Source organism: Chiloscyllium punctatum, chromosome 7, assembly GCF_047496795.1.
Source record: "Chiloscyllium punctatum isolate Juve2018m chromosome 7, sChiPun1.3, whole genome shotgun sequence".
NCBI classification, from domain to species: domain Eukaryota; kingdom Metazoa; phylum Chordata; class Chondrichthyes; order Orectolobiformes; family Hemiscylliidae; genus Chiloscyllium; species Chiloscyllium punctatum.
The window spans coordinates 56923922-56939772 of record NC_092745.1 but is presented as its reverse complement, the minus strand read 5'-3'; the positions used below and the strand labels follow the sequence as shown (position 1 = coordinate 56939772).

Below are 15851 nucleotides of genomic sequence, written 5' to 3'. Positions count from 1 at the left end.
ACAAATGTGTTTTAAAGTAGTTTTCCTTGTATTGCAAGTCACTGCTCTGACATCTTTAGATAGCTTTGTAATTGAGATCAAGGTTATTGAAAGTGATTTAAAATTCACAGATTTACTTTTAAAATTGTGTGGCAGGAAACAAAAAATTCTGAATTTCATCAGCAAATCTTTGCCATCCACAGACTTGAAACGCATATGACTCCAGAGATATTCCGCACACCTCTTCATGAAGTTGCTCTGAGTATCAAACTACTTCGTCTGGGAGGCATTGGACCATTTTTGGCCAAAGCTATTGAACCCCCACCTCTGGATGCGGTTATTGAGGCAGAACACACCTTGAGAGGTGAGGTGATTCCTAATTACTTAGTTATAGTCCTATGTAGTTAAAAGTGTAAGAATGCTAAGAACTAAACATGCAGTAAATTGATTAATTTTATGTAAAAAGATTGACTTTTTTTTCCATACCATAATGAATAAAAAATGATTAAAACTTAATAAAAATTCATTTAATTCTGTATTCCCTCAGTTTAAGTTGTGATATTCCATGAGTTTTTTTTAAAATAATGTCCATCATACTTTTTCCTTGATATCAGGCAGGCAATGGCATACTGGTATTATTGTTAAATTATGAATCCAGAAACCCAGCTAATGTTCTGGAAGCCTTGGTTCAGATTCTGCCATGGCAGATTGTGGAATTTGAATTCAGTAATGATCATGAATCCATTGTTGTTTGTTGGACAAACCCATCTGGTTCACTAATAGCCTTTTAAAGAAGGGAATCTGCCATCCTTGCCTCATCTGGCTTACATGTGACTCCAGCAATGTGGTTCACTCTTAACTGCTCTCTGGGCAATTAAGGGTGGCAATAAGTGCTAGCCTAGCCAGAGATGCCCACATTCCGTGAGTGACTAAAGAAAATTACAATATAGTTCCGAATTAGATGGTGCATCTGATTAATTGCAGCATAATCGGCATGGTGGCTTAGTGGTTAACACTGCTGCCTCACAGCGCCAGGGACCCAGGTTCAATTCTGGCCTTGGGCGACTGTCTGTGGAAGTTCGCACATTCTCCCCGTGTCTGTTTGCGTTTCCTCCAGTTTCTTCCCACAATCCAAAGATGTGCAAGTTAGGGTGGATTGGCCGTGCTAAATTGCCCAGAGTGTTAGGTGCATTAGTCAGGGGTAAATGTAGGGAAATGATTTTGGGTGCATTACTCTTTGGAGGATTGGTGTGAACTTGTTGGGTCTAAGGGCCTGTTTCCACACTGTAGGGAATCTAATCTAATCTAGTCCTAACTTTTAATAATATAAATAAATGCCTGTATTTAGCTGAAGCAATCATTTTATAGCTGTTTAAATGATGCTAAATTGCTGAATTGAGGTCCTAAAGTATCTGTTTACCAAAAACTGGAATTGTCAGTTGTTAATTTGAATATGTTATACAACAAGTCTCTTCAAAGCGTAACAGCTTTGCTCACGCTGAAGAAGCTGTTTCGTTATTTATAACATAATGTGCATATTCTGGTTTCATAAACTATGGACATTCAGACATGTTCTGTTCCTTCTCAGAACTTGATGCTTTGGATGCTAATGATGAACTGACTCCCTTAGGACGTATTTTGGCCAGACTTCCTATTGAACCACGCCTTGGCAAGATGATGATTATGGGCTGTATATTCCAGTGAGTCAAAGCAGAGCAAATGATAATGTGAATTATTGGGAAAGGTTCCTGTACAATAAAGTGATGTGTTTGTAGTATATTGCTGGTGTCAGAATTTGAATTTGGAACAAAATGCATGTAGGCTTTGTTAAATGCTCTTTACCTGTTGCATTTAAAGTGTGAAGAAGAAATGTGTAATGAGTGACCTGTTAGATGTTTTAAGAGCATTTAAAAACCTCTCATTTTTCATGCCCTTAAACTGCTTTAATTATTCTCCACATTGAGGGCACTTGATTACTGTGTGTGTGAGGGTGATGTGAAGACTGTACGGTGCCTCCCTCAGTGAAGGTTTCTTAGCATCTCTATTTATTGGCATGATTGAATTATTTTTGGAAGCTCATTAATCTAGATCCTGAAGTTCGCACTCCCTCGCAAATCATCCTCATTCAGTTCGAGTACATCAGTTTTCTGTACATTTCCTTCTTTCTGTTTGCAAAATATGAACCACTAGGATTGCACCTTGGAGTGTTCTCATTTAAATGTTGTATCAATATAAGGCTCAAACATTTTAACTTTGAAGCATACTTGTGTTTGTATGTTGTTCTATGATCTCTAGTTTTTATTTCTGTAATGCTGTAATTTGTCTGATTTGAGGAAAGGATCATACTGTACACATCTGATGTAACACAATAATGTAATGTAGTCTGCTCCATATATTACAACCATCCTATAAATCTTGAATTGATTTCTGATTTTTGGTTTTACATGGTCACACTCTAAAATTCCAGTTGTAATCTTGTATAGATTCAAAAAATTTATGAAAATAGCACAAAATCTAATCTGCTGTACACTAGAGAATAAGTCTTGGATGTTAATGAATGGCAAAAAGGAGAGGGTGGTACATGTATGGAGTGAGCTGCAGAGGAAGTGGTGGAGGCTGGTACAATTGCAACATTTAAAAGGCAATTGGATGGGGTATATGAATAGGAAGGGTTTGGAGGGATATGGGCCAGATGCTGGCAGGTGGGGACTAGATTGGGTTGGGATATCTGGTCGGCATGGATGGGTTGGACTGAAGGGTCTGTTTCCATGCTGTATGTCTCTATGACTCTAATTGTTTTGAACGAGAGAACAGTAAAATTTGTTAGATTTGGGAAATGGAGAGCATCAGCTGATGAATTGACCTTGATGCTATAAGGTGCACATACAGAATAGTACATGGTGTACATTGGGTGGTAACGATACATAATGTCTTTGCTTGTTGAAGTTCTAGCTTCCATTACACACACACACACACACACACACACTCTCTCTCTCTCTCTCTCTCTCTCTCTCTCTCTCTCTCTCTCTCTCTCTCTCTCTCTCTCTCTCTCTCTCTCTCTCTTTCTCTCTCTCTCTCTCTCTCTCTCTCTCTCTCTCTCTCTCTCCCTCCCTCTCTCTCTCTCTCTCTCTCTCTCTCTCTCTCTCTCTCTCTCTCTCTCTCTCTCTCACGCGGGCGCTCTCTCTCACGCTTTTCCTCCCAGGACAGACATTACTCCTTTCATACCAGTGTTGTGATTTTGATTATACCCCCTCCAACTTTTGCTCTTAAGATACTCTGTCGAAGCTGTCCTTTTCTAACAAATAGGTTCTTACATAGTTATCTATCAGATGTTTAATAATGCTCATGTGAAGTGAAATGGAACTTGTTCCTCTGTTACTTGTTGTATGCAAAAGCAAGAGATCTTTCCAGTGCTTATTTAGTTTGAATGGTCGCAACTGTTTCTAGTTTGACAGCTATGGTTTTAACTTCAGGAAATTAGTTATAATGGGAGTAGGAAAGCTATTCATGGAAATGTTACTGATTTTATTTTTATCTGTTGCAGTGTTGGCGACGCAGTGTGCACTATATCTGCTGCTACCTGTTTTCCAGAGCCCTTTGTTAATGAAGGCAAGCGTCTGGGCTATGTGCATAGGAACTTTGCAGGAACCAGATTTTCAGATCACGTTGCTCTGCTTTCGGTTTTCCAGGCCTGGGATGATGCAAGGTATTGTTCCAGTAACAAGTTAGAAAACACATCCTTACCAAGTTATATTTATTTTCCTTTGCAGCATATTCTGTAAATTCTGAAATATAGGAATTTGTATTTTGTTGTTTCTTTTTTGTAGAATGGGAGGAGAGGATGCAGAATTGAGATTTTGTGATCATAAAAGGTTAAATATGGCAACTTTGCGCATGACATGGGAAGCTAAGGTTCAGCTAAAGGACATCCTTATCAACTCTGGCTTCCCTGAAGGTAAAACTATATGAATGAAATTGTTTTTGTTGCTGTTCTGATAATGTGAAGTCTAAAATGTAAATCTGCTGGTTTTAAAAGTATTTTGGTAATGTTACAAACTGAAATAAAATAGATGCAATCTAGTATGTACTTCTTCATTCCAAGTGATGTGTACACTTCATCTTTATTTTTCATTTTTACCTTAATGCTATTGTTAATGACACCTTTTTTTAAAAAAAAAAGAACTTGGTAAATATCACCCTGATGACACATAATTTGTTCAAATGTGGTAAGAATCGCTTTCATGCTTTAGATTTTGATCTTGCTCACAGCAGGTACAGAACACTATTGGCAGGAGCTGGGTTAAGATTTCCATAATGCTCATTGCTGCATGAATCTTCAATTTATGATACAGAACGGTGTTTGGACCATTTTTCTCTTTGGAAGAACTGCCCCAACTCCTGCTATTTTCTTATCATAGTACACCTTATTTCCCCTTTTAAATGTTATTACTAAATCTTATTCCTTTCTGGGAGTGCATTTTAAATTATCATAATTTATTGCCTTCAAAGGAAATTCCCTATTTCCTTTCTGTGTTTCTTGAGCCAACTACCTTTCGTTATCTATATTCGTGCCTGCAGAAATACTTCAACCAAACCTATTTTAAAATCTCTTATCATTTCCCATTACCTGTTTTCCATGTAAGGAGAACAATCCAGCTTCTCCAAAATGAGGTCATAGAACATAGAACAGTACAGCACAGAACAAGCCCTTCAGCCCACGATGTTGTGCTGACCATTTATCCTCATGTAAGGTAAACCTAATGTACAAACCCTCAAATTTCTGTGACCATATGCATGTCCAGCAGTCTCTTAAATATCCCCAATGACCTCTCTTCCACAACTGCTGCTGGCAACGCATTCCATGCTCCCACAACTCTCTGCGTAAAGAACCTGCCTCTGACATCCCCTCTATACATTTCACCAAACAGCTTAAAACTATGACCCCTCGTGTTAATAATTTCTGCCCTGGGAAAAAGTCTCTGGCTATCAACTCTATCTATGGCTCTCATTATCTTGTACACCTCAATTACGTCCCCTCACTTCCTTTTTATTCCAATGAAAAAAGTCCGAGCTCAGTCAACTCTCTTCGTAAGATAAGCCCTCCATTCCAGGCAGCATCCTGGTAAACCTCCTCTGAACCCTCTCCAAAGCATCCACATCTTTCCTATAATAGAGCGACCACAACTGGACACACTATTCCAAGTGCGGTCTAACCAAAGTTTTATAGAGCTGCAACAAGATCTCACAGCTCTTAAACTCAATCCCCCGTTAATGAAAGCCAAAACACCATATGTTTTCTTAACAACCCTGTCCACTTGAGTGGCAATTTTAAGGGATCTATGTACCTGCACACCAAGATCCTGCTGTTCCTCCACACTGCCAAGAATCCTGTACTCAACTTTCAAGGTCGACCGTCCAAAATGCATCACTTCGCATTTATCCAGGTTTAACTCCATCTGCCACCTCTCAGCCCATCTCTGCATCCTGTCAATGTCCTGCTGCAGCCTACAACAGTCCTCTATACTGTCAACGACACCTCCAACCTTTGTGTCATCTGCAAACTTGCTAACCCATCCTTCAATCTCCTCCTCCAAGTCATTAAAAAAAATTACTAAGAATAGAGCCCTGTGGAACACCACTGACTTCCAGGTAGAATGCTTTCCTATCACTACCACTCGCTGTCTTCTGTCGACCAGTCAGTTCTGTATCCAGACAGCTAAATTTCCCTGTATCCCATTTCTCCTGACCTTCTGAATGAGCCTACCATGGGGAACCTTATCAAATGTCTTGCTGAAGTCTATATACACCACATTCACCGCTCGATCCTCATCAACTTGTCTAGTAACATCCTCAAAGAACTCAATAAGATTTGTGAGGCATGACCTGCCTCCCTCAAAGCTGTGCTGACTGCACTTAATCATGCCATGCTCTTCCAGATGGTCATAAGTCCTATCCCTCAGAATCCTTTCTAACACCTTGCAGACGACAGACGTGAGACTGACTAGACTATAATTGCTGGGGATTTCCCTATTTCCGTTCTTGACGAGAGGAATTACATTTGCCTCCCTCCAGTCCTCGGGTACGACTCCGGTGGAGAGCGAGGATGCAAAGATCTTCGCAAGCGGCGAAGCAATCACATTTCTCGCTTCCCAAAGCAGCTGAGGATAAATCTGGTCTGGCCCTGGTGACTTGTCAATCTTAATGTTTGTCAAAATTTTCAGCATGTCAGCTTTCTCAATCTCTATCCATTCCAGCATGCTTACCTGCTCCTCAATAGTTTCATTCACTACAAGGTCCTTTTCTTTACTAAAGACAGAAGCAAAAAACTCATTTAGGGCTTCCCCTACCTCCTCAGACTCTATACACAAGTTCCCTATGCTATCCCAGATTGGCCCTACTCTTTCTTTGATCATTCTCTTATTCCCCACATACGTGTAAAATGCCTTTGGATTCTCCCTAATCCTTCCCGCCAAACCTTTTTCGTGCCTCCTCCTGGCTGTCCTCAGACCATTTTTGAGCTCCTTCCTCGCCTGCCTATAATCCTCTAAAGTTGAGCAAGACCCTTGCTTCCTCCACGTTACGTAAGCGGCCTTCTTTGACGAGAAACTCCTCTGCTCTCGTCATCCAAGGTTCCTTTATCTTACCCTTTCTTGCCTGTCTCAGAGGAACACATTTATGCATCATTCGCAACAACTGTTCCTTAAACAGTCTCCACATGTCTATAGTGCCCTTTCCATGGAACAATTGCTCCCAGTCCATGCTTCCCAACTCACGTCTGATAACATCATAGTTTCCTTTTCCCCAATTAAATATCCTCCCATTGTGTCTGCTTCTCTCCTTCTCCATAGCAATGTAGAATGTGAGGCAGTTGTGGTCACTATCACCAAAATGCTCTCCCACTGCAAGATTTGACACCTGCCCCGGCTCATTGCCGAGCACCAAATCCACAATGGCCTTTCCCCTCGACGGCCTGTCAACGTACTGAGTTAGGAAACCCTCCTGAACACACCTTACAAAAACAGCTCCTTCCAAACCATCTGCTCAAAGGAGGTTCCAGTGAATATTGGGAAACTTAAAGTCACCCATTACAACAACCTTACTACATTCACACTTTTCCAAAATCTGCCGACCTATGCTTTCTTCAATCTCCCTGCTGCTATTGGGGGGCCTGTAGTAAACCCTTAATGAGGTGACTGCTCCCTTACTGTTCCTAATTTCCACCCATACTGACTCAGTAAGCAGACCCTCCTCGACAATGATAACTTCTGTAGCTGTGATACCCTCTCTGATCAGCAGTGCTACACCCCCTCCTCTTTTTCCCCCCTCCCTATTCTTTATAAATGTTCTAAACCCTGGAACATCCAACAACCATTCCTGCCCCTGAGAAACCCACATCTCTGTTATGGCCACAATGTCATAACACCAGGTACTGATCCATGCTCTAAGCTCATCACTTTTATTCCTGATACTCCTTGCATTAAATCAAACACACTTTAAACGATCTCTTGGTTCTTTCCCAGAAAATTCCTTCCCACTGGCTGTGCTACCTCTTGCTATTACCTCATTTCTATCAACTCTCACCACTGGTATATAGCTCAGGTTCCCACCCCCCTGCCATACTAGTTTAAACCCTCCTCATAAGTCACTCAGCCCTGATGACATTCTCCTAAATTTCTTCTTTATCCTGTCTGAGATCTTGACATCCTGCCTACATGTGGTGCCCAAAATTATTATTCTGCAGATGAGTCTTAACCAATGCTTTACAAAAGCAACATTTGATTTGAACTGGAGTATGTAGGGCGGCACAGTGGCTCAATGGTTAGCACTGCTGCCTCACAGGACCAGGAACCTGGATTCAATTCCAATCTTGGGCAACTGTCTGTATGAAGTTTGCATGTTCTCCCCATCTTTGCGTGGATTCCCTTTTGGGTACTCAATTCCTCTACAGTCCAAAGATGTGCAGGTTATATGGATTTGCTGCGCTAAATTTCCCATAGTGTCCAAGGATGTGCAAGTTGGGTCGATTAGCCTTGGGAAATTCAGGGTTACAGGGATGGGAAGAGTCTGGATGGGATGCTCTGTGGAGGGTTGGTTAGATTCAGTGGGCTGAATTGCCTACTGTAGGGATCTTATGATTCTATATTTATGATGGTAAATTGTTTAAAAAAACATGATCTTACATTGCACTTGTTGAACATCTTGCAAAATTGAGGTATGTACTCCATAATAGTTGTGAAAGTTTACAGCGAGATTTTTTGTTTAAACCTGTGTTTACTAAGAATGCTTGTCTTAAGCAGACTTCTGAAGTAGATGCTAAATCATGCAGAATATATGCTGCTTCTAATTGTTTTGTGTATCAAGTTATATTTCTTCCTTTGCCTTCTGAACAGAGTGCTTGATGACCCAAGTATTTAACAACACTGGACCAGATAATAATCTAGATGTGGTTATCTCACTGCTTTGCTTTGGACTTTATCCCAATGTCTGCTATCATAAGGAAAAAAGAAAGATCTTAACTACAGAGGGGCGCAATGCACTTATCCATAAGTCTTCGGTCAATTGTCCATTCAGCAACCAAGATACAAAGTATCCATCCCCATTCTTTGTGTTTGGGGAAAAGGTGAGTTATGTACTGCCTCACATTGCTTCGTGTTCAGGGCAAATCCAATAACTAGTCAAAATGTGTGGCACTGAAAAAGCACAGCAGGTCAGGCAGCATCCAAGGAGCAGGAGAATCGATGTTTCCGGCATAAGCTCTTCATCAGTAACTCAAATAACTATCCTACTTCGGATATCTTGACTCGCAGATCATAGATTACCATTTAATGTTTCTGCTTACTGTTCTTCTAATTCCTTCTGCAAAAACTTTGAAACCACTCAAATACATAGTAGAATATGTGAACAATTTTTACGGTTATTATATCCTTTTGCCCCACATTGTATTTTATAGCAAAGAACTGTTATTCAGGACTACAAATTAATGTGTCTAACCTGAGATTGTGCAGTCTCTTCTTTCAGAATAGTTTATTGCCTTTAAGAAGACCAGCACAGTTGTATGGTAAAATTGGTTGTGCCCTTTGATCACAATAGTTGGCTGACTTGCCCTTTTAATTAAATGTGCAAATATTGTGTTGTACAGTTACAGTTGAACTGTCAAGTTTGATGGTTTTCAACTGTGCGAAAGTGAGAACTGCAAATGCTGGAGATTAGAGAGTGTAGTGCTGGAAAAACACAGCTCAGGAAGCACCCAAGGAGCAGAAGAATCAACATTTCGGAGCCGAGGGGGTGATGAGATGGAGGGGTTGGAGGTGGGGGTAATGATAATAGGTCAGAGAGGAGGGTGGAGCTGATAGATGGGAAGGAAGATGGACAGGTAGGACACGTCATGGAGGTGGTGCCAAGTTGGAAATTTGGAACTGGGGGTAAGGTTGGGGGAGGGGAAATGAGGAAACTGGTGAAATCCACCAGTTGGAGGGTCCCAAAGTGGAAGATGATGCATTCTTTCACCTGGCATTGGGTGGTTAGGGAGTGGTGATGGAGGAGGCCCAGGACCTGCATGTCTTTGGTAGAGTGGGAGGGGGAGTTGAAGTGTTACACCGGCACCATTTTCCACCTTTGCCTCTGCTACATTGACTGCATCAGCGCCACCTCGTCTCCCACAAGGAGGTTGAACAGTACATCAACTTCACCAACACATTCCACCCTGACCTTTTCACCTGGACGATCTCAGATACCTCCCTCCCCTTCCTGGACCCCTCCATCTCCATCAATGGTGACTGACTCAACACTGACATTTTCTACAAACCGACCAACTCCCACGACTACCTGGACTACATCTCCTCCCAAAAACGCTATCCTTATTCCCAATTCTTCTGCCTCCTTTGCATCTGCTCTCAGAAGGACCAGTCCCATCACAGGACAGACCAAAAGGTGGCCTTCTTTAAAGACCACAATTTCCCCTCCCATGTGGTTGATGACGCCCTCCAGTACATTTCATGCACTTCCTGCACCTCTGCCCTCAAACCGCACCCCTCCAACTGCATCAAAGACAGAACCCCCCCCCCGGTCCTCACCACCACCCCACCAACCTCCGTATGCATCGCATCATCCTCCACCATTTCTGCCATCGCCCAACTCGGCACTGCCCTCATGACCTGTCCTACCTGTCCATCTTCCTTCTCAACTATCTGCTCCACCTTCCTCTCTGACCTATCACCATTACCCCCACCTCCATCCTCCTATCGCACACTCAGCTACCTTACCCCAGCAAGACCTTCCTCCACCCTCTCCTCTCAATTTATCTCACCACCTCCTCTGCTCACAACCTCATTCCTGATGAAGGGCTTTTGCCCAAAAAGTCAGTTCTCCTGCTCCTTAGATACTGCCTGACTTGCTGTGCTTTTCCAGCACCAAACTCTCGGCTTTGATGGTTTTCAAATTGATTTAAAATCAGTCATCTATTTTCTTGTGTTTGCGGAATAGAATGCAAGAGATTTGTAACTGAGCCATACATAATAGATGGGTCCCCTGTCTGGAGCACTAACTCAGTTGTACCGTCCTAACTCTCAACCAAACTGAGATTGCAGCAAAGCATGGTGTAAATTTCAGACTAAATGTTAATGTTTGTCACTAAGGAGATGGACTAAGAAGGACCCCTAAAGCCACTCTTTAAAGAAAGTTGCAATTTAAAATCTCAGAAGTTTTATAGCAGAGAAGGATGCCATTTGGCCCATCGTGACCACACGAGGCTTTCCAAATGAGCCTCATGACATAATGCCTTTCCCTTATCCCTTTGAGCATTGTGTCTACTTAAATAATCATCAAATCCTCTCTTGTCACAATTGAAACTGCCCCCACCACACTTCAGTCAATACCTGAGTCACTTGCGTGAAAAAGATTTTTTCCCACATCACGCTTACTTATTTTGCAAATCACCTTAACTTTGTTTTCTCTCACTCTTGCTCCTTTTCTGAGTAGGAACTGTTTCTCCCCATTTGTATATCCTGCTCCCTCATGATTTTGGAAGTTCTCGTCTTAGCCTTCTTGCCAAGGAGAACACTGTCCCATTTTCTCCAGTTGGTGCTATTAACTGAAGTCTCTCTTCACTAAAGAGACCATTTTTGTTAATCTCTTCTGCAGATTCTCTAATGCATTCATATCCTTCCTCTACAGCATGAACTGTATGCAGCTCTTCAACTGGACAAATTTTGTATGTGACAGTTCAGTATGACTTCTTGCTCTTGTAAAGCCAGGATACTGTATGGTTTATTAACTGATATCTCCACCTTCAAAGGTGTTCAAGTACACCCTCTTTAGAATTGTAACTATCATTTTGTATTATCTGTTCATGTTCTTTCTACTAAAATGTATCAGCACTCTATTCTGTGTTGATCTTTATCTGCAACCTATCCGCTCACTCCGCCAACATACCTGTCTCCTCTTCACCATTTACAATGCTTTCAACTTTTGTATCATCAACTTTGCAACCTAATCTTTTCTTAAATTTAGCAGATTTGCTACTGAAATTGTGATTTTGCTTTTGAAGGAAGGATTGCAAAAGATCATCCACTTGACCATTTACTGAAATAGTGTTTCTCCTCAGATACGAACTCGAGCTGTGTCTGCAAAGGCAATGACATTAGTTAGTCCACTCCAATTGCTCTTCTATGGTTCAAAGAAGGTGACTTCAAATGGAGACATTATTCTGATGGATGACTGGTAAATTTAAAGTTTCAACATCCTTTTACTTAGTTTCTGTTGAATACTGATGTCCAGTTATATTTGATGCTTCAAAGTAATTTTAATCTGTCACTTATACGTGAAATAATTGTGATGGAACTCAATGATGAATAACGTTTGTGATAATTCAACAAAATTTAAGATATTTGGTCGTGATAAATAATAATGTAGTACTGTAAACATGATAACTGATTTGATTTTAAATCTGTGATAGAGCACATTCGGGGATTTGTGATGAAGCCAGTGTGCTTTTCTCATCCCTTTGGAGCATATGTATTCCAGAAAAGTGATATTGAATTTGTTATTTCCGGTAACAAATTTCACTGTGTTTGACTTAAAACTACAACTACAGCTGGTAAAGACCATGTAACCTGCTTCCACAACCCTATAATTCAATTCTGTATTCAACTGTATATGCAGAAATGCTGTAAATAATTCAGTTCTTCCTGGAATTTAGAGATGGTCAGTTTTACCAAGTATGCAGTAGAGTTTTCACCTTATTGGTGAAACATCTGAAGATGAAATTTTAATTTTGTCAATTATGACCCGACATAATGTGGCTCATTAACTTTATTCTCTCAAAAATGCTCTTTGTAATTTAGCCATCTTAGAAGAAACTATCAAGTATTGATTTTTATTGTGCAGTTTGAAGTGTTCTGTAACCATAATTGTTTTTCATTTGATCTGAGAAAACCTATTTGTTGCTACATAGCTTAGTTCTGATTTGATCTCAAATAACTTGGTGAGGCAACAAATCGGTTTGAAATCGCTCATGTTGAGCGCTAAATATCATTTATGCATTTTAGGATAAAGTTGAAGATGCCTCACTATACAGCAGCTGCAGTTGTCGCTTTGCGTGCAGGAATGGAGGCACTGGTTGTTGAAGTTGCTAAAGATCCAGAATTCATACGACAAATGGATCCTACACATGAGCGATTGTTGAAAGTAATCCGGCAGATTTCAAAACCTGGGGCAGCAGGCATTAATCTTATGGCAAATTCAAGGTGAATAGCACTTTTTATTTTAGATTATAATGAGGTCAATTCATGTCATAATGTAGCAGCAGAGACTTCACACTGTTATCAGAATGATTCACATGCATCAGCTATTGTACCTTGTGTGTGAGGCTTTGGCAAGTTTTGCAAGCATCCTTATTTATTCATTACCTTTATATTTTCTGCTGAGTCACCAAACCTGTGCTTTTGAGAAAGATGAGTAACAGAGGCAAATGTTATACACTCCCCACATGAAAACAACTTTTAAGGTTATTGAAAAGCGTCTTTCACAGGCTGTAAATGGAAGTAGCTGAGCCATTGGCAGTACTTGCTGTCTAAAACATCAGTGAGAGCCGTAGTTTTTCAGTGTGAAGGTTTTGAAATTATTGAGCGTGGAAAGTAGTCAAGCAGCTAATGTATATATTGAGGGAAATAAGTTAGAGTGAATAAGAAGAATATATAAATTTTGAGATTTCTCAATGCTGGCAATTCCCAGTGAAAAGGTTGAGAAGTAAATGGGTGAAGTACGATTTCTGAAGAGTGGAGGAAGGGACATCTGTACAGGAAAGACTCCTTCCGTAGCAAAGGGATGACTGCATTGGAGAAAGAAACTATTAATAGTTAAACTGAAGGTACTGATGCCGCAGGTCAAAATGTCTTGGAAATAGTGATGGAGTATAAATAGGCACTAAAATGGGTAAGCATCTGCCTCAGCTGCGAAGGTAAAATTTGAAGATCGCCTGTTATTTGTTACACTTTCTGTGTCAGACAAACCGTATGATCTTCCCTTGTTTATCAGGATCCACAGTAACTGATAGTTCAAATAATAAAAACAAAATATTGTCAATGTTGGAAATTAAAATAACAACAAAACGTACTAGAAAAGTTCAGCAATCCTGGCAGCATCAGTGGAGACAGTCAGAATTATAGAGATGTCCAGCATAGGAAAACGTCGTTAAGCCCATTGAGTCTGCTCTGGTCAAAACCAACACCTAATTATCCTGTTCAGTATTCTGCTCTGTTCTGTGTTCTGTTCCCAGTTCTTGGTTCGGTTCTTTGTTCTAATTGTTTTAATAGTTCTAATCCCAAAGAAACAGTTAATTGTTTGACTCCGTTAGTACTGTTCCTCAGAACTGAAAGGAGCTGGAAAATAGTGTTTTTATGCTGTTGACAGAGGGAAAGGAAGAGCAAGTGGAATAAGTTGTTAAGATGCTCAGAGCAAAAGAGGTAATACTCTGAAGTTGACCTCTGGTGTATGACCTCTGACCTCCATTTTCCATTTTCCACACCACTACCACAACTGTCCCCTGTCTGTACCTGTTTCTGTCTTGTTAACTTTGCATTTAGCAGAGCAGAATCATTTTTTCATGAGTACTTTAAGCACACTTTTGTTTTGCTTGCTGATAATTCATATTTATTAGAGGAAGTCACAATCAATGTGTTCATTTTGTTTATTTGGTGAAAATTAATTTGTGGAAAACTTACTTTGAAAACGAGGAAATAAGAGCTAACCGCTTATTCTGTATTTTGTATTCTGACTTTGACTTTAACGAAGACATTGTAATTGCAATTTATTCTTGTTAGCCTCATGATATGCATTTAAGGCTGTGTTTTTACACTAACCATTGGATTGAATCTTCACGTTTTTTAGACTAGAAAATAATTTAAATCCATAGGATGGATTACTAGTACATCAGTTCATTTTCAATACAAGCTATATTTTATAAGGTTACTTTTTAACATGTTAAATACATAACATTTATTAATCTTGATTTTTTTACAGATTTGGTGATGGTCCTCGTCCTCCAAAAATGGCACGTTATGACAACCAAGGTTTTGGTGGAAGAGGGAGTGGTCGTGGATCTAGTTACAGGGGAGGAGGTGGTTACGGAAGAGGCAATGGCTATGGTGGCTCACGTGGTAGCTTCAATTCCAGATACTATGATGGGGGAAGAGGTGGTAGTGGAGGAAGCTACCAAGGTGGTGGATATCGCAACTACCAAAGTGGAGGTCGTGGTGGTGGAGGATATGGGGGTTACCAAAGTGGTGGTGGTGGTGGGTATGGGGGCTATCAAAGTGGTGGAGGAAGTGGAGGATACAGTAGCTACCAGAGTGGCAGTGGTGGAGGAGGATATGGTGATCGTAGAGGTGGCTACTAGAGGTGCAGAACATCAAACGTTGCATTTGTGCACTGTTTATATGTATTGATAATAGTTTTGTATTTAATTATTTTCAGAATAGAAACAGTGCATGCGCATTGCAAATGTTGTAATCAATTTGTCAGTTCTTTTTATGCAAATATTTTCTTTACTTGGTGTATACTTAAGTGTAAATTTAGAATAAGGAAATGTACTTGTGACACATTTTAAATGGCAGTTTAGAATCCCCAGGAATATTAAAGTTTACTTAACAAATTAGTAGTTTTGAATGGCCATATGATTTTCATTCTGTTTGAGACAAGGAATAAAAGGGCTGTTGGTAAATGAAAACATTTTGTATTTGCCTTTTATTGCAATTTTAAATATAGACTGAAATGGGGTAGCCTCAAGTTAAAAAAAATTGTTCACTTGAACTGATATATTCAGGACCAAGACTGACAAAATTGAATGGACAACTTTGAAAGCAAACCCCTTCCGTGTCAGTCTGCTTGAGATTTGTTTGAAGAAGTCATCTTAATTTTTTTTTAGTACATTGCTACAAAGGGAATGGTAGTTGAAATTTTCCTTAGTACTACTAAGGTTAATGACTTCACTTATGAAGAATCCTCCACAAATAGTTTTGAGGGAATGTTACTTGCGTTCATTTCAACCAAAATCTTATCACAATGCACCTTGACTATTCCTCCGCAACCGTTGAAGCAATTTATTCATTCGTATTGTTACGACACTGGGTAATCCCCTCTGTTAATTTAAACTTGACAGGCAGAGAAGTCCTCTTGCACTGTAATGTTAAATTTTGAGAGGGAAAGAACTGTCCCAGAGGTCACTCTTTCAAGTAAAAATTAACAATTTTATTACTTTAAGTCCAAAAGCGAACATTAAACAACTATTTACAACTCCTTTTTCTTAAACCTATCTTTTACCTCCCACTCTACAATAGATTACTTACAGTGTGGAAACAGTCCCTTCGGCCCAACAA

The 15851-nt window shown here is 40.2% G+C and overlaps 1 protein-coding gene across 4 annotated transcripts in view; it reads left to right on the top strand.

Moving 5' to 3' along the window:
• Nucleotides 1–15202, top strand: part of dhx9 (DEAH (Asp-Glu-Ala-His) box helicase 9) — a 69245-nt gene extending 54043 nt beyond the window's left edge. For all 4 annotated transcript variants that reach the window (XM_072573612.1, XM_072573613.1, XM_072573614.1 and 1 more), the window contains 8 exons: nt 183–343; nt 1568–1679; nt 3524–3685; nt 3807–3934; nt 8370–8599; nt 11582–11697; nt 12525–12722; nt 14497–15202. In XM_072573612.1, the coding sequence (XP_072429713.1) occupies nt 183–343; nt 1568–1679; nt 3524–3685; nt 3807–3934; nt 8370–8599; nt 11582–11697; nt 12525–12722; nt 14497–14872 (1483 nt within the window). In that variant the 3' untranslated portion in view covers nt 14873–15202. The remainder of the gene's footprint in view (nt 1–182; nt 344–1567; nt 1680–3523; nt 3686–3806; nt 3935–8369; nt 8600–11581; nt 11698–12524; nt 12723–14496) is intronic.
• Nucleotides 15203–15851: the final 649 nt, after the last annotated feature.